The sequence below is a fragment of the Takifugu rubripes genome, chromosome 4 (assembly GCF_901000725.2).
Source record: "Takifugu rubripes chromosome 4, fTakRub1.2, whole genome shotgun sequence".
Taxonomy (NCBI): Eukaryota; Metazoa; Chordata; class Actinopteri; order Tetraodontiformes; family Tetraodontidae; genus Takifugu; species Takifugu rubripes.
In genome coordinates, this window is record NC_042288.1 from 2,146,212 (window position 1) to 2,169,386 (window position 23,175).

The window sequence follows — 23,175 nt, forward strand, 5'->3', positions numbered from 1 at the left end:
GTATAACCAGTCCATTTACCCTTCTGTCCCACTATAACCAGTCCATTTACCCTTCTGTCCTACTATAACCAGTCCATTTACCCTCTCTGTCCCACTATAACCAGTCCATTTACCCTTCTGTCCTACTATAACCAGTCTATTTACCCTCTCTGTCCCAGTATAACCAGTCCATTTATCCTCTGTCCCACTATAACCAGTCCATCTGTCCTCTCTGTCCCACTATAACCAGTCCATTTATCCTCTCTGGTAATTGCTGGGTAAAAATGTAAAAGAACCCTCATAATGAAGCTGTTGACTCCATTGTGACCTTGTTATCAGGTATTTATTGATCTTTGTTGGCGTCTCCTCATTGATGAATCCTTATTCTCTTACTGAGTTTGCATCATGTTTACTTCAACAACAGTGACATAATCCTCCAGTTTTGCCATCCACTTTGAATTAGCAATGCAGTTAAATATAAATATTTGTGATTTGTGCTGTGAACCACATTTACTAGTTTTACGACCCCGAATACATCGAATCGTGGGGCAGGTAAACGGGCTCAAGACGACTTGCTGCAGTTCAAACCAGCATCAGAATCAGGGAGACTTTAGTCACCTGTCACGTTTGTTGGTACCAGACGGGCTGATCTACTGGGATTTCAACCCACAACCCTCTCCAGGGTTTCCAGAGAATGGTCCCAAAAGTTGTGTGATGAAGATGCCATGTTGATGGGAGAGGTGAGAGGAGACTGGGCAGACTGGTTCAGATGGTAGAGGCAACAGGAACTCTATTAACCACTGGTTAGTGGTTATTAGAGAACAAATGAGCGATGCTCTCATGACAATATGGAGCAAAATCTCTGAGGAATCTCACGCAGATCTATAGTTGAAGGGTCCAAACTGTTACTGGGCAGCTGCATCTCTGGTCCGAGCCAGCAGGTTGTTAGGCGGCGTCTCGGACGGTCCTGCTGGTGTCATCGCAACCTTTAATGCAATTCCAGTATGTTAAAAGGGATTAGCGGCGAGCTCGGGTTACCTAATCTAACGCTGTCCAAAAATGTCAGAGGGGAAGTTGCCACACGTGCATGATGATCGTGTCCATCACTGTGGCGCCACCAGCTTCATTGGACTCTCTCGGTTAGCAAAGACGAGCAAATGAAGCTAACGTTCTGGGGAAATTCGAGGTAGTAATAAATGATAATGAAACAAAATTCCAACTGGGACCTATGACGGGAAGCCGTTTCCAAGGCAACCCCTGTTATACAGCAGCTTCAGCAGAACTCTGTACGCGTTTCGGTCGAAATTGTCAGGAACAATTTCCAGGAAGGTGGAACCTTGACTTTCGGACCAGACGGGTGCAGTTTGAACCGATGTGGTGACGTCGTGGTCGGGTTGCCAGGCGACGCCGTGGATGGTCCAGAAGCTGACTGACGTGCTGCCTCGGGTCTGGGAGGAGCTCATCAGGACCGCGTCCTGACGCTGCAGCGCGCTGGCACCTGGAAAACAGGAGCCTGGAAGGTTTTTGAACGGTTCCACATCTGCTGTGGTGAAACGAACGCAGAGCAAAGGGCAGATTTATAAAACTCAACTTTAATCAATTCAAAAAGTTCACATCAAATGTAACACCTCAAGAAGGGAACGTTGCTGTCACACACTGCATATTTGGGGATTCGTGTTAAATTCCTAATTTAAACTTGTTGGCAATTGTTTGCTAACCCAACAAAACATTTCAATTGATTTCAACAACTCAAAACGGATACAAATGAAAAATGCAAAAAAAAAAAAAAAAAAAATACAAAATTAAATGTAAACCCAGGTTTTATTTTGCTCTAAAGGTAGTGTCTTGAAGCACTACTGAACAGTAAACAATCTAAATTAGTACAATTCCAAACCTTCTGAGTTAAACAGGAGCCGTTATAGATGCAACCAAATAAGAACCCATAAATACCTCTGCAACATCCTTTAAAACATCCCATAATGAAGGCTCACCAATGAGCAACAATCCTCTTAGAGGAAAACAAAATGCTGATGTCGACTAGGCGACAGCACACACACACACACGCACGCACACACACACACGCGCAACAAAAAGAAACAACAGAACAGGAAAAAAAGAAAATGTTCCCATGATATTAAAGATGCTTTACAGTTGGGATGATATGCACAATTTCAGCTCTGCTCGCTGTGAAAACATCTGGCCCACAACAGTCAGACGCGTTTCAGCAGAAGCAGGACTCAGGGCGCCACGCCGAGCAGCGTCGCCGCCTTCATTCGTCACCCGAAAGATTCACATTCTCCCGCCACGCAGCGGGGCACTTCCTGTCCGTCGTAGCACAGGCGAGCCAGTCGACCAGTCCCCCATAATATATTCACCGTATCCGTTCATATAAAGCAACATCAAAGGGCAGAGACAATGGAAGGCCAGAACAGAAAGGGTGGTGGTTGTCCTTGTGACCTCATCATGCAGGGGGGCGGGGCCAACAGAATGTAAACGCGGGCTAAGTTCTGCAAAGATATCACACAAAAGTCTCTTAGAAAAGGTGGGTTATGTAAAAAGGGGCCACGGGGGACAGTAAGCATTTACACGTTGGCATCGTTTTGGTCAAACATCTGTTGGGACAGCTGGGGGGGGCCTCCCGCCGCGCAAGTGCTTTTCTTGGTTTGTTTGTCTCAGAGTTCGGTGCGGTCTGGTTGATCCGGCGCTCAGTCGCACATCTCCTCCGGGATCTCGTGGGGGTTGAGGATACCCGGGACCGACATCTGGATCTTGTGTTTCTCCTCCTGCGCCTGGCGCAGCGACGCCTCCCTCTCCTCCAGGAACAGGTCGGAGGTGTCTTCACCTGCAAACTCCTGTCACCCAAAACAAGGAGAGGCACGTTTATTAATTTTTTTAACATTTGAATGAACTGGAAACCATCAGCAGGTGAGGATGAGAGTGTTATCTGCTACGCCCTCTCTGACCACCCGGGCGTGCAGAGACCCCACAGCTGAAGGGAGCGTCATACCTTAATCTGAACGAGGAAGTCCCGAAGGTGTTCCTTGAAGGCAGGAATGTCCTGGTTTAAACTGAACAGTCCAGTCACAAACACCTTTACCTGGGCACTAACACACAAAGGCAGCCATGGTCAGAACCGGTCAGCACGAGACCCAGAGTGACGGTAGCTTCTACTCACTCCTGGAGGTGCGGGAAGGCCGTCTTGAGCAGGTTGGCCACGTATTCCTGGATGAACATCTGGTTGTTCGAGGGGTTTCCAGGGTTGAGGCCTGTTGTGATCTTGCCCTCCTCCACCAGGTTGAACATGTAGGCCAGGATGGACGCGTGCATCGTCAGCCCTGCAGGACACGTCGGCCAAACGTTACCACAGAGCAGCCGTCAACCTCCACCCACCAATGACACAAATCCGTAAAAAAAACGTATAACTGCAGACAGTAAAATAACCGAGCGACTCCCGTTACTGCTGCGATTGCAATACGACTCCTAGACCAGAAGCCAAACTATCAGTAACTGCCCTGTCATTATATCCCATAATACCACATCAAGTATAAACACTTTGGCGGCATCGTTGGTATGGCCTATGTCTATTGTATGTATCACCTGCACAGCCGGTGGGGATTCAGTTTTACTCTGTTGTTGTTGTTGGGCCACAGCAGTTGACCTTTGACCTCACACCACAATGAGCCATAAAGAAGCTAGCTAGCAAGGCAGCAGCCACAGCTAAATCAAGGGCAGCGATGGAGCAGTGCATGGGTCGGTAAACCCGTTGCTACGCGTCGCTAGGTTGCCACCACACACAGCAGGTCACACGGGCCAGCTCGCCGTCCACCTGCTCTCCTAAATCGACTCACAACTGAACCGATCTGGGACCTTAGTCTGGCTACATTGGGACCTCTCCGGGCTGAGTTTAGCCGAGCTGAGGCGTGCACGTTATGTAATGGAATCGGTTTTCTTGTGTGCGTATAAATGCACTTGTTGTGTGAATAGCTAGCGAGGACCAAAACTGCACCACAGATCTGCGGTGTGCACAAACAGGCTTTACACAATCGGGATTTTTGGGGCCGATTAGAGTTGAAATAAACCCACGAGCGATGAGCCGATCACGTGAGGGAGAAAAATGTCTCTGTACACACGTGCGCTGTTTACAGAGCATTAAAAGAGTGTTTCTGACAGTGTTTGGCAAGTTTTGCCCCAAACGGAGATGAAAAGGCCGAGCACCTTCAGAAGGCTTTCAGGACTGGCCAGATATGAGGTCAAAGGTCAGTCAGGACAAACCAAAATAACCCGAGACAAAAAAAAATGTACAACTTGTTATTGGAATTAATGACTTTAAATTACTAGTTAAGTCACTTTTCTGTAACAAGTATAGTGCGCGGCCCACACAGTTGCTGTAAATGCCACAAACATAAACGCCACATTTAAAACACCTAAACATATTTAAACCAATAGTATGTGGCAATTTGGCTCAGTTTCTTGAAAGCAAAAACAATCATGTCTCTTTGGTTTGAATGGGTTTTTAACTGTGACGCGTTTGTTTGTTGACCTGTCACTATGAGGCAGAAAGTTTCGAGTTGTCGGTTCAGTGAGACGTTCAGAACAAATGAGACACAAACCATCCGCTCTCGAAGCAACAGGAGCATCTGTAAATTGCATAAAAAGCCAAATAGCGGCCGATCAGGTCGGCGGAAAGCCTAAAATGAAAGGTTCGACGCTCAAGCTCGCAATGTGGCGGCTGGTTTGGCGTTGCACTGAAGATAGAAGCCAAGAGGGAGCTCACCAGCGGTGTGCGACGTGTCGGTGACCACGGAGAAGATGTGTTGTAGGATGTCGCAGAAGTACGTCTGGTAGAAGCTTTGGGCAGCTGCCTCCTCCTGGGCCACGTTCTGCAGCAGCGTGTAGAGAACCTGCAGACCGGTGTCGGCCACATTCCTCATCGTGTGTTTGAAGGCCCAAATGATGGAGTCCAACACCAGTTTGAACTGAGCCGGAGGGATGGCGAGGAATGCAGGGAAACAGTGGGAGTTTACAGCTTGGAGCAGGTAGAAAAAGTGGGTCCGGTGCTCCGGATACTCTTCAAAGTTCTAGGAGGGAAAACACACACACACAGACAAAAAAGACTTTGTACTCAAACGTTTCACCAAGGTCATTTCATCTTTATTTGTAGAGCATCAAGGTTATCATAGGTTTAACTCTACGAGCAAAGTCTCACTCAGTTTTCACACACGGGGAAAACTAAGCAATTAAGTTGCTTATTTTGACTGACGTACAAGTTATGTGTAAAATTTTAGTTCTGGTGGATTTCTGACCATTAGTGTCACAGCTAAGACCCCCCCCAACACCCCCATTAGGACGAGGGCGGGAGTCTGACAGCTCAGTCTACGAGTTCTCTTGGAAACACTGTAGCGACACAGATCCACTTGAACATCATACAGGTTTGTTCTTTAGTTTTTACCGCTCGCTGTAGTGATAAATACAACAGCAGACTAGGAGCGCGGATTGAATCAGGGATCAAAGCGCAGTTTAACTGGTTTATTTTAGGCAATTGTGGGAAACGTTTTCCGCTTCTTCTAAGAGAGGGAGCCAAAGAGTTCATCAATGTGAACAAGACAAAACCTAACCTTCATTTTTACCAACTTTGTATCTCTAATTTGCTTTATTAACGCACAGCCACGTTTGTATTTAACACCCCAGACAGGGAACCTATAAAATTTCCCTTTACCAATTTCATGTAGGGAAAACACAGCGTAGCGAGACCGGCCAACTGAATATTGGACCGTGTGGATTACTTACTTTGTTGATCATGTTGAGAGTACACTCAAACACAGCATCAAAGATCTGCGGGATCTCACTAGTGATGTGTCCCCCCAGCTTGTTGACGATGGTCGCCATGGTGCTGAGGACCTCGGGCTCTCGGGCGGCGGGGACGTTGCGCTGGTAGTCAATCAGGACCGCATCGAGAAGCGGTGGCACGAAGTTCTCCCCTACCTGGAGTGACGTCAAAAATATAGTGAATTACTCATTTTCTGCTCAACTCTCGCTGGACTCCACAGCGTGGCCTCACTTCACACAGAAGATGAAAACTGCTCTGTTTAAGTGTTTAATGATGTTCTGCATATTATAAGTTATTCAAAACCTCCATTTATGAAATAATTGCTCAGCGATTAACATGCAAGTTGCCGTTTCTACTTATGTTAATACTTCAGATGGATTCCTCACCATCTGGGGGTCGTTTGAGCGGCTGACCCAACCAGAGATCAGTTTCAGAGTCTCTCGTTTCACCGTTCTCATACTGCGGATCAAAGGCTGTTTTGTCACCATCTCACCTGCAACACAGAGATTACACTCAGATACTGAAGCCAACATATTGTCAAAGGTTCAGCACATTCGTAACTTGGCTGCTGGAGATGTAAACCTGGCACAGAACTCAAGGGCAGGGCAGATGATTTGGTGATGCCAAAATGACCTCTTCAATGCTGCACCTCTGGCGCTCCAACATTCCAGCCACAGAAAGCTTTAAGCAGTATCAACTTCCAAAGCTAATGTGGCCACCAAAGGTGTCAACACTTCTTCCTTTTCATATATGCATTTATACACACAGGCCACAGCACAAATGAAGGTCATTTTGGCTTGAGCTGAGCTCTTAATACATTTCCCAAATAATAGTTATATTCATTAAACGTCACAAAAACATCATTTAAAGTCTCATTGAAATTGGCAGATTAGGAAATAGGGGTTTCTGTGGAATAAATCTGTTTCAAGCTGATGGATATCGGACATTTCTGACTGTGATCATTAGGATGAGCAAATGAGCTTAATTGTGTCCAACACTGAGTCTATGTATTGGTTCTCTTGTAGGCATTGTCGCGGCTATGAACTCCCCTACCATTTGTCTGAATGGCAGCAGAGATGTTCTCGCTGAGGCACTTGTAGACATTGAGCATGTCGAGGTAAATCCGCCCCAGCTGGATGACAAAGGGGTGTCCAACGGCCTTACAAGCTCTTACGTTGGTCTTCAGGATGCTGCCCAGCTGCTTCACAGTCTCCGAGTCTTTTAAGATGTCAACATTCTGTGAGAGGGACAGTATGTCAACAACCTAGACGCACTGTATGTTGCACGCTGGTATATTACACAGCAGATCTTTTCAGTATCAGTATATTTCTGCTCATTATGTGAGCTGTGCAAGAATCACTTCCTTGCACACACCTTAAAAAACAAACCATAAATGCCATGCTGTTGTTAACGCTAGAGGGGGTTATGTGAAAGAAGGCATAGTCCAAGCAAGAAAAACCAACAAACCTAAAATTGTACTACGAAATGTACTCTGAAAAGTGAATAACAAAGCAAAACAAAATAACTGTTGCTTCTTTTCTGTACAAATACACAGGTGGGACCGTCTCACCTTTGTGGCCTGCTGGATGATGCTGTCCCACACCTGATTTGGCAGTAGCATGTATTTTTCTATAAGATGCTCCTGAACAGCCTGATCAGTCTGTGCACCAATCATATAACCTACTGCTTCATAGAATGTGTGCACCTAAAAACACATAAAAACACAATGTATTTAGCACCTTAGCCTTTGGTGACACTGACCTGGCAAAATTACAAGCAGCAAGTCTGTCGTTACAACCATCCCTGAAAGGAATGTTAATTTTCAACATAAAAGAAACCATCTCGTCAACGTACTGACCTGTTGTGGCTGGAGGTCACAGATGATGGTGTTGATATTGTTTAGGATCTCATCGATGAAGGGCATCACCTCTCCCACCTGCACTTGAATGAAGTGGCGTCTGCACTTCTGGGCAATTTTGATGAAGGTGTCACACGCCATGTCCTGAACACCGTCGTGGGTCTCTGATGAGAGATCGGTTCGACTTAGACTCTTGAAAGTTCTGGTTGTTAAATGAGTCTGACAGTGTTGTGAATCCTCTCCTCTCACCGTGCATGAACTCAAAGAGTTTGTTGACCACCGTTTTGAGAAACTTCCAATGGGCTCTGAGGAAGCGTGGATACTGGCCAACAATATACATGATGTTGGAGGCGATGATGGCCTTGTTGTCCTTTCCTCTCTTCTGCTCACACAAACCCAGCAGGTCCTGAGGAAAAACAGATGAAAAACTTCAGTGAGGGAGATGAAAATAGTTACTATTCACACCCGTAATAATAGGTGGATGTTACCATGATCATATGGATGCTAGTAACTGAAGAAAACACTACGCAAGAGTAAATTTTAGGTGTTTACATGTGCAGATTAATGAATTAATGATAAAGAGCGGGATCAGATATACCAGGAGCCCCACAGATTTATTTCTCTACCTTAATGACAGTGACCAAGAATCTCTTCTCATCCTCCTCATGCATCGCCCCGCTGATGGATCCAATGGCCCAGCACAATGTGTTTAGGTTCTTCCAAGACCATTCAGTGCCATTGACCTGATTATGAAGCTTCTCTGTCATTATCCGTTCGGTGTCAGCATAATCCAGGTGAGTCAGGTACACTGCAGGACAGCACAACAGAAATTATGTGACAGACATAAGCAGATGGATGTGATGATGGTTAGCGACCTCACCCACCAATATCCACGGCAGCTGGTGCTTTACAGATAATATTTCACAGGACTGGAGTGGCTATGAGCACTGTAATTATTTTCATTTAGTCAACTCAACAATTTAAGAAATCTTTAAAAAAAACAAAAAAAAAACAGCTTACGGCGACACTCTCAGCCCATAAATGACAAACTAAAATGTTGCAAGTCCAATAATAGTTGCCAGTTAAGATGAAATAAAGGACAATTTGAGGAAAAGGGTAGCCATGCAACAAACATAAAGTTATAACCCCCCCCAAATCCTAAAACAGTAAAAGTGTTGCCATGCTTCATCCACTTTCTTTCCGTTTGTAATGTTCAGGGTCATTTAGGCTGCAGGTCATCAGCAAATACACACAGCTCTGTGGGGGCTTTGGAAGCAAGACTGAGATTACTGATTAGAAAATTATACCAAGGGTTTCTCTCATGTTCTTGTAAAGATTGATGGAATCTGTGTCCTTCATGAACTCTCTGACCACCTCTCCCTGGTCATTCTCCACGACCAGTACCTCTTCCGGCTTGGCCATCCGACTCACCATCAACAGACGCACCTGTTACAAAGTGATAAACACTTGTCAGCAGATAGGCATGTTGTGGGGCAGTCTCAAAGCTTCTATTCAGGTCAGTGTATACATGTTAATGTATAATGAAGCGTCGGACTCATGGCTATAAATACACACGTAGCCCTTTCAGAGAAAACCTACATTTTTCCTTCTGCTTTACTGGTGGCTGGTTTTCAGTAATGTTGTTACTAGAAACTATTGGGATGTAGCCGAGTGGCCACCTGTTGCTTAACCCTTGCCAACCGACTCTAGTATGACGGTCAGCTCAGTCCTTGTAGATCCCAATACTGGCACGGTTCTAATGCATTAGACCTTGGGGTGAGTTGTGAGCCAATTGAACTTAAAAACACCTTTCATTTTAAAATACATTTAATACACATACACTTATTTTTAAATGTAGTTGGGAAGGCCATGCAATCTAATCCGTAAACCTCAATATATATTTAATCCATTGGTTGTCACCATTTCCAGGTGATGGTGCATAACATCCACCAGAGGGCTACACTGCATTCATAGACTGTCCAACCAAAAATGAAAAACTGTAAATGGTTTAAGGGGGCACCTTGGAAAGCACTGGAAGGTAGAGCTGTCTGCGTGGTGGAACGTCAAAGTGCTGGTTTCCAGAGAGTAGGGGTGATGTGGAAGTAGAAAAAGGACTCTCTCTATACAGCTCAGCGGCTAGATGGTTCCAATACTCAAGGCAAATTTTGAAGATCTCAGTTTCTTCCACCTCTGATACCAGAAGCATATAATGGAGAGCCTGAAAAAGATCAGAAAGTGATTGTAGTGAACATTCAATGCTTCAACACTGAGAAAATAATCTCAGGTGCAATATTTCCCACTGTACTATGGCCTTCTTACCTCCATCAATGTCTCTCTGAGGTTCAACCGCTTTTCAATGAGCTGCCCATGCTCTTTCAGGAAGGTACAAAGAAACAGACTGAGGTTCTGGATGAAATTCTGCTCGTCGTCCTTTCCATTGGCATAGGCGAGTCGGATATTGGTGTTTAAAGGAAGCATCTGCCAAGACAAGGAACAGATTTAAATCTCACCTCAGCCCTTTAAAAAAAACAAAAAAACAACAACAGGTGCACAGCTCTGCATCTCTTATTTAACTCACCTGTTTAAGCTGACACATGGTCAGAGTGAAAAGTGTAACAAACTGCTCCTCATACTGGCTTACGCTCACACCGGCAATCTCTGTCAGGCACTTCAGTGTCACATTGCGAAACATTGGCACATTCAAAAACTGAAAACAGACAAACCCATTTAATCACTAATTTGGCTGACAGTTCAGACCCAAGTTAAACATGTGGTGACACGCGAGCCAATGCCGATAATTCCTGTGTCTTCGGTCTCCTGCTGCTGAGTATAAACCACATGTTTGGCATTTGCAATGAAGATTGTGTACTCAGGCTGTCTGTACTTGCTAAATATAATTAGATTATATAGTCTTAATCGTTGACTCTGTCATAAGGGCATCTGCAGAAGGTGGTCCGGCCCACTTTAATCCTGCCTACTGACTATAAATACTCGAAAGCGGATTAGTTGTGTTGAACGTGTCAAAAGAGCCGGAAGTCAAAGTATAATATATTCACACCTTATACACCAGAGTGCTGATCAGTTTGGTTTCAAAGATGTATCCCAGAGGAATCCAGTTGAGAAAGCGAAGCAGTGTCTCCAGAGTGGCATGGACCAGAGGTGCATTCTGGGAGTTTTCCTAAGGTGAACGATTAGACAAGAGATGGCTTCAGGACGCCTGTTGCAGCAGAACAGACCATACTGTACAAGAACGATAAACGTGGTGTATTACATACCATAACAAACTGACACAGCTGAAATATCTGGGAGAACTCGTTGCACATGCTGAAAGAAAAAGAGGAGCACAACTCAAAATGAGTCAATCGTTGTCGACGTCATCCTTCATTTATGACTAAACCACACTTACGAATCAATCACAGCCATCACCTAAGCTGAATAAAAATGTTAAAATCACTTTGGATGGTGATTATTTCTAAATGTCAAACAAAACAATTACAAACCACCACTTTTGCAGGAAATATGGTGTGGTTAGTAAACCATAATAACCATACCATAATAAAAGTTTTGCAATATCATTCTATCACATATTCATCAACTAACTGTTGCTGTAGGCGCTTCAGTCTGACCTGTCTTTAAGGTGTTTGGCCTTGACTTGAGTCATTTGGCCACTGGAGAAGTCAAACACTTCCTCGCTGAGCAGCTTGAGGATTGCCATGTTGTTCTGACAGAGGCTCTCACTGGTCCGACTGGCACCTACTATATCACTGATGAAGGTGGGCCAGTGTTTGGGCCACTCCTGTTTCAGGATCTGCAGGAAAAAATTAGCTTCACATGATTTCTCAATGGGACAGACTACATCAAAATAATCATTTGGGGGGGAATAAATAATCTGCAATGAAGAAATGTTTGCTGTATTTCTCTTTTTTACTTTTGGATTACAAGAAGAAGAATGGAAGCGGTCACCTCTACAACAAGCACTGTACTACAAATATGACAAGTAAAAAAGAAACAGAAATGTAAACAGTCTCCTGGGAACAAGCAGAGGATATGGAGCTCTGCAGACCCTAAAAGCCAAAATAATATTAAGAAAAAGAAGAAAAGCAGTCACCTATTTTTGCCGGCATCACTGCCAAGTCATTTAGCGAGTCGTCCTCTCCAGGCCTCTTTCATTTATTCAGTTTTACACAAGAGTAAAAACCCAGAGTGTTGATGCACCTGATATCTTCCTGAATAACTTAACTCACTATTCTGAAGCCGTACCTGTTGATGTTACGCTATTTAAACTGTAACCATATGATGCCCTTTTCCCTGAGACTTGAATATTAATAACCAATTGTAATGTAAATTCAAAACTTTTGTACGTCAGTTCATGAAATAAAAATATCAAGCCCATATGTATAACACCAGAGGAGCTCGATCATATTAATTTCTTTGTACACAAATGATTTTTTTGCATCTAACTGAACTTAAATGCTAAAGAAAATGTATAATTTATATTTGTGTATACCGTACAATTTTGATGCAATTTCAGTGTATTTGGTGGCAAAAGTGTTTGGGTTGTCATCAGTTACCTGTACAAGGATCATGTTCAGCTTTCCAATGTAGACCTTTTCTTTCTGCATAAGAAACAAATCAAACCAAATTACAAGACGTCGTTGAAAGCAGATTAATTAAAGGATTAAAGTGGATTCATGTTTTGAAAATGTGCCTGATCAATTTTGGCTCTTTTTGGGGGCACTAAAATTTGCTCGTGTTTCCCTCATTTCTGTTTCACCTAAATTTATTGAGTGGGCCATCCGGTTGTTCTGGGTTTGTTTAATTAATCCCATGTTTGGCTCCACTAACCTCCCTCCCTCCCTCCCTCACACACACACAGACACAGACACAGACACAGACACACACACACACACACACACACAACAGGTAGTGCAAGTGCTACAAAACTTATTACATTCATTCAAATAATACTTCTGCCATTATCAGGATACTTATTGATGTAGGTGTACATTATGTAATTTAATCAAACCATAAAAAAATAAACAAAACATTTTAATAAAACAACACAGTGCTTGGATAGGATTTAAAGGATTTTTAAAGGATTTAAAAAGGTTTACTTACTTCCATATTTGAGGCATCTGAAGAAGTCTTGATGATTAGACCAACAACATACTTTTTTATACCTTGTAATCAAACAGATGTAAGAAAAACTATTAGCACGCACCCATAATAATGTAAAAGCTTCATGCCATGACATGTTTCACAGCTAAACCTAGCAGTGCCTGCAATCCCTGACATCTTGCAATGCTTGCCGCTGAAATTCAGAGGGGCCAAATGTTGATGAGTTCAGTAGAAGGTACACTACCCAGCTGTTTTTTTAGACTGTTCTTAGTGACAACTTGAGCAGGGATCTATTAGAAGTGCTTTCATACTCAATGACGTTTGTTTCTAGTGGTTGATAACTTTTTTTAAATGTGCTTGTTTGCAGTGAGGGTAGCCAAAAACGCAATACTCTGACACAAAGGGGAAGAAACGTACTTGCCAGTCGCCCTGCACTGGGACTGCCACGTCAACAAAAATCAGGCATCTACGGTCAGAAGTGAGGGAAGTCTCAGCTCAATGAAAGATTATTTTAAGCAAAATTAAAGAATAGAGGGATATAGAACAAATTGAGTCAAATCCAAACAAATAGTGAATTCAGTGATTTTCAGTTTTTCAAACCTATACTTTAGCTTCAGACACTGAAGGTTTAGTTTGCCAATCAGTTGCTTTTACTGATTAATCTGGATTCATTTATTACATGTTGCTCAGTTGTGGAGACAGAAACTCTCTCCTTTGCAACAAATAAAACAAAACCTCTGCATGTAAGAATGTCTGAACATTGGCAACTTGTGGTAACAGTTCTGATCGGAGGAATAGCCTGTTGCTAACATTGTTACTCTACTAGAGATGAAAATTTCATATCACAATGTGGCCACAATGATCAGTTATCATTATTATAACCGTTTGGCCGAAATGTGCTCAAAATGTTCAAAAAAACTACTTTATACACACTGAACCAAGTTCAAATGTGGTTGAAGATCTTTAATTAGACTCTCAGCATCCTTTAGAAACCCAACTAGACTTCAGACATTGTCCTGCGTCCCAGGGGGAGTTGCTTAGGCTTAACACGAACCAGGAGTTTTGGGACCGATTAGTGAAAATAAATAAATAAATAAATAAACTGATTACCGATCATGTGAGGGAGCAATATGTCTATTTAAATAACTTGTTTTTCTAATATCAAATATTCTTGAGCCTTTTTGCCATTTGTTCCCCCCAAACTGACATTGGAAACGAATATCCTAAACACCAATGACCTCTAGAGGGCTATCAATACTGGCCAGCTACAAGTTCAGAGCACAATCTGGACAACCAAAATAACTCACAACAGAAATAACAGGCGCAACAACTTAACCGACTGTAAATTAATGGAATTAAAATGCTTTTACGTTTGTTTGTACCCGACTTATTCGAGATTCCAAAAACTTTATTGTACATCACAGTGACAGAGCTCAAATCATAAAGGCATCAAAGACATAAACCAAAAACAAATTTATACCAAATAGACAAATCTGTTTTGCTTTGTTTAAAGCAAAAACAATCATGTCTCATTGATTTGAATGTGTGTTTCATGTTTTTGTGGCGTTTATTTTGTGAGTCTGCCAATATGTGACTGATAAAGTTTTTTAAACCTGAATCATTGGCTGGACTAGCAAGAGTGCGACAAACGGTGGAACATCTTTGAAAGAAAAGAAAACAAAAGCCATCTGCACTCTGTGCCATGGAAGAATCTGAAAAAATCTTAAAGCGACAGTGACACCGCTGGTCAGAATTGAGACGTTATGTCTGATGATGCAAATTTTATGAATGCGAAATATCAGCCAATCCGATACTGGATCGGCAGAAATAGGCAGTATCAACATGAGGTTTTCCAAAGTGAAACCATAATTATTATTCAATTCTGAAATGGCAGCATTATTTTTCGCAAATTCTCTTGTGGTTTATCGTTATACGGGTAATCGTCACATCCCCGTATGCTGTTAATCAATATCGCACTAATTCAGGGAATTTAGAATATTTCTAGAGTACACAGGACCTTTACAGTTTATTGTGATGTCAGTTTTCTGCCCATTTTCCACCATGGCCGATAAACTACGAACAGGTAATATTGCATATGCATGCATTAATTACAAAAGATGGCTCAAGCTGCGAGGAAACAATTACTGGACGAGACTGGCAGAGTAAATAAGGTCGAGAACCAACGAATATTTCAAATTATGCATTTGAAGACTATAACATGACCTGAATTTCTCTCATTTTTAATGCGCTCTTCACAATGCAAAACAGGGGCTGTAATTTCCTCTATAAAACAGCTGCCGCAGTGCGGAGTGCAAGATGTTCAAGCAAAAACTAACCTGCACACTTAGGAGAGAAACTCTCTTCAGTGTGGCAATTGTATTAAACGAGATTTGGAAAAGCAAAACTGTCAACATTTTAAGATCTGGGGAATTGTAGGCACAGGAGTAGACATTACCTTCACACTGATTCCGAGGAAGGATTTTCCATCTTGTTTTGATAACTGTTTCCAGAATCTGAAGCGCATAGTACTGTAATATGCAAAGAGAAACACATATTAATAATATACGGTTATTACAAGTACTCAACGACAAACAATGAGGTATATTAATATGCAGAAACATGACAATAATCAGTTGGTTCATTTAAATTGGGGATAATTTGAGGAGATATTTCTTTGCTGAATCTCTAAGAGCAGCAATAAGCTAAAAACTGCAGAGGTCCTGCTGTTTCCCCAATAGCACCGCAAAAGAAAGAAGAAGAAAAAAAACACCACAAATACAACATCCTTTAACTCCTTTTGCTCCCGCTGCACAACGGGGGCGATCAGATGTGATGTCAATGCTGTGATAGACCATTCAACCCCAGCATTAAACCACCCAATACTGAACTGGGCCCTCATGACCGCAAAGCGTTGCTCTGTCAGGTGATCGGCGCAGAAAATCTGTAAAGCTGCAAACTGTAGAACAAGTCCAGAGTGTTCAGAAGCATCTTTCACTTCTGGTGAAGAGGATAAAATAAACATGAAATTCTGAGGCCGCAGAGATATTTTGGTAAATGCTCCATTGCTGCAATTCATCCAAGATAGAAGGAGCCTGGGAATGCTCACATGGGTTAATAAAACAGGACTTTCTATATATAGAATACCATTCTATATATTCTCATTCCGCTAATTAGTACCGGTAAGTGAAACCAGGGGCACAGGCCAGTGTTACGATGCTGTTGAATTCTAACTTTTGCTTCTATTGTCATTCAGTGGTGTGATTACTTGTGTTTTTTAAATAAATGTTGACACTCCAAACAGAGCAAAGCCAGAAGAGAGAAATAAAATGCAAAGCCCTAGAGAACCCTGAATCAGACAACTGAATTTATCCGACATCAGAAAATTAGAGCCAAAACTAGGGCTTGCCTCAAAATGGTGCGTCAAAGGAACAGCAAGACCATCTACAGCTTGTGCGCTGCATTCATTAAAGGTTTCTTAAAGAGTAAATACAGGTCCTTCAAGAAGCAGAAATACTTTTGATCCGACATAACTTCAACTGTTAGTTTCAGCTGTAGGGATCTAAATTCAGAACTACAACTGAAATTTTTGTAGAAGCCGTGATTTAAAAAAAACAAACAACAAAAACATACTGCGTTGCTCGAAGAGTGATGCACGTGTGATGCACGTGCACGCGTGAGGGACTAGTTGCTTCTGAGGGAAGCTTGCATTTGCAATGATTTACTAAATTAATTGGTAGGCTTTTGCATTTGATGTTAATTGGATTGATAATTTGAATAGAATGACTATGAAGAGTTACAGAGAAGGAGCTGTTCAAATTTCTGATTAATCTACAACATCCACACTTAATCACCAATTGAATTAATGAATGCAACATTCTGCATTCACCTAAGAAGATCCCATTTTAAAGCCAGTCCTGCACACTGACCAGAGCCATGATCCCTACAGGTGAAATGAAGACAGACAAAAGGCCTGTCTGATGGACTCTACTGACTGCAGCTTCCAACCTCCCTCTGCTCAATGACAGTGATGTAATAGAAACAGAATTCAGTCAAAAGAAATTTAAAAAGGGTAGACCTTGTGGAGGCCTGCCGTCAAAGCCTAGCTGTGTCATGATGCACAGGATGACACACCACTTTTCTTCCTATTACAGGTCATAAACATAATGATTAATATCATTATCAATCAATTCAGGACATTTTTCTTTCAATAGCTGTAGTGATCAAAAAATTGAGCCAAATGTTCCGTGCTGTAAAGTGCACATTTAAACCATATCTCGGGTTCTTTAAGGAAGCTGTGGAGGCAGTGTAATCATGTCATTATCACTATGGAGTTAAGGTGGAGTCCGGTTGTCACCTGTAGAAAGAACATTTGTTTCGCTAACACGTTCCACCAAAGACAATTGGAAATAAAATAACCAACTGCTTCAATGCATGTATGCTCTCAGAGAAGGGCCTCTTCTCTCATTTCAATTTCCCCACGGGGATGAATAAAGTACATCTTAATACATTTTTGCAGAAATTGGACCAATGTGAACAGTGGTATGGAGCTAAATGCTTACATGTTGAAGCATGTTAGGAGATAGCTATCTGGGCACCAGTCTGCAGTCCCTGTGCATTAGTAAATGCTGATTTTTCGCACAGACATGTCTTGCTGGGCCTCTAATATAGCTGCCTTTGGTGGTTGCCTGTTTGTCAGTCTTTCCATCTTTAGTTTTGCCTTTTATAACTCCCTGGTTGCACCATTATATGTTGTGGATCAATATCATCTACACTGTCAAGGACCATTTGAGGACCTGTCTCAGTGTGTGCCCATTGTCACATCATTGGAAAGTCCTAGAAAGCCATTTCCACCATGTTGGACACCATGATTGAGATGCTCCTTTCGTCCTTCTCTTTTCCGTTCCATCTGCAGGCTGCGAGATCACCTTGGTTTCAATTTATCACTTATACTGTGGCCTGAAAATAGGCACAACCGTTGGTTTCATAGAACAATGCTGACACTGATAATGAGCTACAACCAAAACACATAGATAAGGTCTGGACATGCAGGTGCAACCATTCTTTGCCTAGGCAAGATGGCACCTTTGGATTTTCAACTGTGTTATTTACTTTTAGTTTTATTTACTTTTAGTAAATCAAGATAATTGCACATGTACCAAACTATTTTTGGTCAATTATGAGAAAAACAGTGGAACAACTATTTAGAATTTTTAAGGGTGACTCAACACAGCAATGAATGACTATCATCATCATCATCATCATCTTTTCCAATTCATATTCTTGTATCTTACAAGTAACAATGTTTACATTTCTGACAGTAGATTCCAGAAACATTGTGAAAGTTGGCAGTAGCCAGATTATGGGTGGAATCAAGCCCCCCCTTCCCCCGTTAGGTGGCGATTTGCAGTTTCACTTTGTTGTTGAGCCACACCTTTTACACGCCACCACAACAGCCCATAAAGAAGTTAGCTAGTGAGGTAGCAGCCACAGCTAATCAAAAGCTTACACATCAGAAGTTGGCGTACTGTGTGTATATTCTGATTGTGTTTCGTGGCGGTCTCCTCAATGCTCCAAAAACCCTTTGCCATGGTTTGCTAGGTTCCTACCGGTTGCTACCGCACATACCAGACTGTAGACAACTCTGTTGGGATGCTTTTGCACCCAGGACAGCAAAATATAAGTGAAATGTAGCATATGTGCAGATCACATAGGCTAGATGGCCGTCTGGATGCTCCCATGAACCGACTCAAACCCGAGCCATCTGGGGTGTCACTCCAACTTTTGAGGTCTTTTTTATTCAAGCTAAGGAATCCTGCTGCATTTTATGTAAACAAACTTGGTTTTGTTGCGCAAATGCACTTTATGATTAATCTTGCAAGACATTTGCTGTAACAAATGGTATATGTAGATAATGTTGTTCAGATCCCGAGTCTTCACTTCATCTCGATAACACGATTATGTCACGATGGCAATAGAAGCGAAAGCTAATCGACATCAAATATCCCCAACACATCTCAGGTTCCCTCCATCACAAAAAAAAGAGTCAAACTGTCAGAAATCAAACCTACTTGCTTTGGCAGGTGCTTTTCTTCCATTTTAAAAAGCCCTAGAGACTTCTAACAGCCACTGCTGTGCTCATACTTCATACCTTCTAGCCCCAAATACAACACACTCTGAACTACATTCACCTGCAGTTAATCTATCATTGGGTTCTGCGTATGATAATTGATGGAGCATCATATACTGTGTGCTACTGCACCATGTCCCACAGTGGAATACAGAGATCCACCAAACTGGGCCGTGTGCAGAATATAGGTTTCTTACTTTGGTGTTCATGTTCTGAGAGAACTCAAGGATGGTGTCCACTCTTGTCCAGGCATCTGGATGTTCTTTTAAGTGTGTCAGCACTTCTTGCGCCATTCTTTGCTGTAACACGGTAAGAAGGATTTTCCATTAAACATTGATAACCCGCCGCCATGATGTATAGACAACATGAAGTCAAAGGATTCATCTGAGCACAAAAGATACCGACAGGTTTCCTTGTGTTGAAGAAAATAAAAGTAAAGATATATCATCTGGTTCTTTAATCAGACAAAGGAAAATCAAAAACAAATCAAAGACACATACAGCACATAAAGCATCAGCCTATGGCTCTTAACCCACCTGTGGTCCAACTCCATGGTACAGACAGTTCACAACATTATCGAGCAGGTTGATATCCAGTTTCTGGTTGAAGTCCAGCAGCTGCTGTGCTGCATGGTCGGCTAACATTGTCATAATTGCTGGCATAGAGATCTGCAACAAGAACAGTACAGGATGCAGTTCTGAGTGCACCAAACACATTCAACGGGCCAAGTCATGTGAACCGTGTGTTCAGAAACAATTCCAAACAGCTGACCAGCCCCTGAACAAACCCCCCCTGTAGACTCACCAGAAAACGGTCATTGTGGGGGGTGCAATTGTAAAACCAATATTACTGTGACAGCACCTACCTTTGATATATTTTTCAGAAAAAAAAAAAGTTATAAGGTAAAGGGTTACTATTAGAAGTTCACTAAGCACCAACACGATGAATGAGCGCCAGCTGCCACATAACCTCCTCGGCAGAGGTAATTATGTTTAGGATTTGTATGGACATTACTGGTTGAAATAAGCATTATTCTACTACGATAGACGGTGCTGGTAACCCTGCAGACGGGAATACTGGGAAGGTTAAGAATAAGAAAAGGATGAGCATTAAAAAGGTTAATGCAATAACAAAAAAGCTGCGAATAAAATGACATTAGGGGTGAAAGTGGACAGTTTACAAGTTGGGGAACGCAAGGCAAAATATTTCAAACTAAAATAAAAAGCACCCAAAGAGTGCAGACCTCCATCAAACAGGTCATTTCCCCACATACTGTGACTTACACCCATAGTACAGTACCCAGAATATATAATATATATATATCAGCAATACAAGGATATATAACATAGTAGGCTGCTTTAGATCAAAAGGTCCCTATTTTTCTATTTAAAGACAAACAAACAGCAGCTGACAGCCTCTTGGTGGAGGTAAACATCTGTGATTCCCTAAATCATATCTGTTAGCCTCCCCATTCCATAAGTTTAAAATGAACTGGAGAAATATGACATTTTGCAGCCAAATAATGTTCCAATTAGTGGTGAACAGTTAACAGGAACAGAGAAAATTAGCAAACTCAATAGAATTTAGAAATGGGATTAACTATGTATGACAGGATTCACAAATTAACATGCTGGTATTATTAAATTCTTTATCGTAGCTGGGACTCACTCAACATCCCAGTGACTGCCAACATACAGGTGATGTAAAATCTGTCCATTCACTTATTTTTATGAGTTAAACGCAGCTTGAAATGAGTTTGCCATTAATTTAAACACTTATTTTGAGTGTGTAGTGGATGAACTGCATTCTGCTGGGACTCCTCGCCGTATACCGACCCCCATCATCATAATCCTCATCATCTCTCCCGTTGTTTGGGCCTATAGATCACCATATAAACGTGCTTAAAGCAAACCACGTGTGGCACATGAGGGTGACGTCACAGTGTTTACATCTCCGAGAAATACAGCCCAGAAACGCGCTAAAACAGCACCGGCAGCCGAGATTTAAAATCGATGGCGGACAGGTCCTGCAACATAATTGGCAGCTGAGATTTATCTGTGGCCTTGCCCGATCGCGACTACGCGCTCCCGAACTGGCGCGACACAATCGGAAAACTAAACGGCGAGCCAGGCTTATCCGCCAGCCCGACGTTAGCATTGTGACGCACACACAGCTCACATGTGGTCCTCTGATGCGGGCTGCAGCCACTCCCACCAAGGACGGAACATGCACATACATTCATTCGGAAAGTTTAACACCGAATCTACAGTCCACCGAACCGCCCCGACATTAGTAAAGGTTTATACGAAGCCCATGACAGATAAAGTTGTCGTTGCCGGAGTAGATAGCAACAGCAGTCGGACATCCGTTCGCATCACGCTCGCCAGGGATGTACGGGAGGAGACACGATTGGGGATAAATGCGTTTAGTCAATGGATAATCGGTGCGGCTTGTAACTGTACCGTTGCACGTTTGGTTAAAGTTAAGGCAGGTTCGCTTCAACCAACTAATCCCTGCAAAAGTAGGGACTAGCCAGCAGGCAGCTGAAGGCTATATCTGTTTGATGCCCTTACAACTTGAATAACTACTGATGCGTGGTTTAATGTGCAAAACACATGCTAATTAGACCGAGCGGCAGCACATGGGTGTATTACTATAATATCACCACTCCTTGGGTGTGTTAAATCGAGAGACATTAATTACGACGTGGTCTAGTTATACTTAAATCCCAGTTACCTACCTAAAGTCCGGACCTCTTCGAGAAAAGAGCGGCGTTTGCCAAAGAAAATTAAATAAAATTACAATAACTTTAGCTGCTTAGAAAATTTCCTTTTTGTGTAGCGGTGACTATCTTCAGCTCCAGCCGCGAGTATTGCCTGGATGTGAAGAACCTCCGATGTGGTTTCCAAAACAACAATCACGGAAAACCTGACACTATGTCACTCCCGTGCATGTTACGAAAAGAAATATAGCCCGTTTCAGAAATCAAATCGTTACTATTACTGTTTTCTAGCGGGCGGTGTAGAGGTTGGGTGCCTGCGCCGCCTCTCCTCTCTCTAGCAAGTAACTCGCAACCGGTTGAAACCGGTTCAGACTGGGAGATTCCATCTCGGTTTAGTTTTCAGCCGATGGCGCCGCGTAAAGTTTGGATTGGAGTTACGCCCAAGCTGTGTGCTAATTGGCCAGCGTCTCGACGGGGACTTCCTAGTTGGCGTCTTATTGGCTGCGGCGGACGTCAATCAAGTTCAATTCGCCCAAGCGCCCACGCGACCACTCCGCCCGTAGAGAAAAAGAGGGCAGACTCCCGTGCAGAATGGATTTGTGCACGAGTCCGGTTTGTTATACTATGTCTAGCAAGTAAGCCATCATAATTTACCCGTTCCAACGTGGGCAAAAGTGAGCATAACGTTTATTCGCACACACACGATAGGATTTTTTGCACGTGCGTATTCCTCGAGGCGATCGATTGAAGCCGCTGAGTGACTTTATCACTCACACCGCGAGCTTGGCACTTTTTTTTTTTAAAGAATCGTACATGTAGGAAACACAAAGGTCGACTTGGAAAGTTACGCTGTCTGGTTGAATGATACAATACAACGCAGGCAACGTTGGTTCGCCTGTTGCTTCTATGCTGGTAATTTTCCACCAGCCACGAGTGGGAGTGGTTACACGATTATGAGCGCACGGGGGTTAGACAAACGACCTGGAGGAGAAATTGTTTCCTCGAATGGACAAAAAAGTGACAATGTGGTCGGTCGGTTTTTAAAATTTCTGCCGTCCGACGCAGGTGGGGTCGCGAATCGCCTCCTTATAGTCTTTGTGTGGCTGACCGCGCGCCGCATTTAGCGCGCGCCGCTGTCAATTGAGGATGCAAACATGACAGCGTTTTTTCCTCCAACGTGGTCACGTGACCCAGCGCGCTACTTGATGGAAAAATACTGGCTTTGGTGTGTAGTAGAGACAGTACACAACCGAGGAAAGTCATTCAGGGAGGATTTTCGAAGGGCGTTTGAGGCTCTACCCAGCAACACTGCCTTGACTCTTCTCTGTGGATGTCTTTCTAATGAGCAAGCTAAATTTGAAGCCGGGCAATGGGCATCGGGATTGGCAAGTGGAATTGCAAAGTAATTATCAATCCAGCTGCACAACAGTTACTCAAGCATATAGTTTTACATTCTGCGCTTCGTGCATGTTCTTGTGCACTGTTCGTGTCCTTGGATCAGCCTGACACTTCAGTCGGTTGGCCTATATCCGAGGCTCTGTCAT

General features: G+C 42.9%; 1 protein-coding gene across 1 annotated transcript; it reads right to left on the reverse strand.

Annotated features, from left to right (window-relative positions):
- Window positions 1-1,550: 1,550 nt before the first annotated feature.
- LOC101073809 (exportin-1) lies at window positions 1,551-22,029 on the reverse strand. The gene is made up of 24 exons (XM_003963613.3): window positions 21,650-22,029; window positions 19,446-19,577; window positions 19,107-19,208; window positions 15,238-15,310; window positions 12,783-12,844; window positions 12,236-12,280; window positions 11,291-11,472; window positions 10,940-10,988; window positions 10,723-10,842; window positions 10,243-10,371; window positions 9,984-10,142; window positions 9,685-9,882; window positions 8,972-9,110; window positions 8,291-8,472; window positions 7,914-8,070; window positions 7,665-7,828; window positions 7,377-7,511; window positions 6,860-7,043; window positions 6,193-6,299; window positions 5,767-5,961; window positions 4,754-5,057; window positions 3,155-3,314; window positions 2,987-3,083; window positions 1,551-2,831 (listed from the first exon to the last, which is right to left on the reverse strand). Exons 2-24 carry the CDS (start codon window positions 19,569-19,571, stop codon window positions 2,685-2,687), a joined length of 3,216 nt encoding a protein of 1,071 aa, XP_003963662.1. The 5' UTR covers window positions 19,572-19,577; window positions 21,650-22,029; the 3' UTR covers window positions 1,551-2,684.
- Window positions 22,030-23,175: the final 1,146 nt, after the last annotated feature.

What these genes read in the sequence shown, in the direction of transcription:
- LOC101073809 (XM_003963613.3), bottom strand. Translation starts at nt 19,571, where the DNA reads ATGCCAGCAATTATGACAATGTTAGCCGACCATGCAGCACAGCAGCTG. An exon ending in GCCAAACACCTTAAAGACAG is followed by an intron (nt 10,989 to 11,290) that starts GTCAGACTGAAG and finishes TTTTTCTTTCAG; the next exon opens with CATGTGCAACGAGTTCTCCC. An exon ending in TCAGCACTCTGGTGTATAAG is followed by an intron (nt 10,372 to 10,722) that starts GTGTGAATATAT and finishes GTCTGTTTTCAG; the next exon opens with TTTTTGAATGTGCCAATGTT.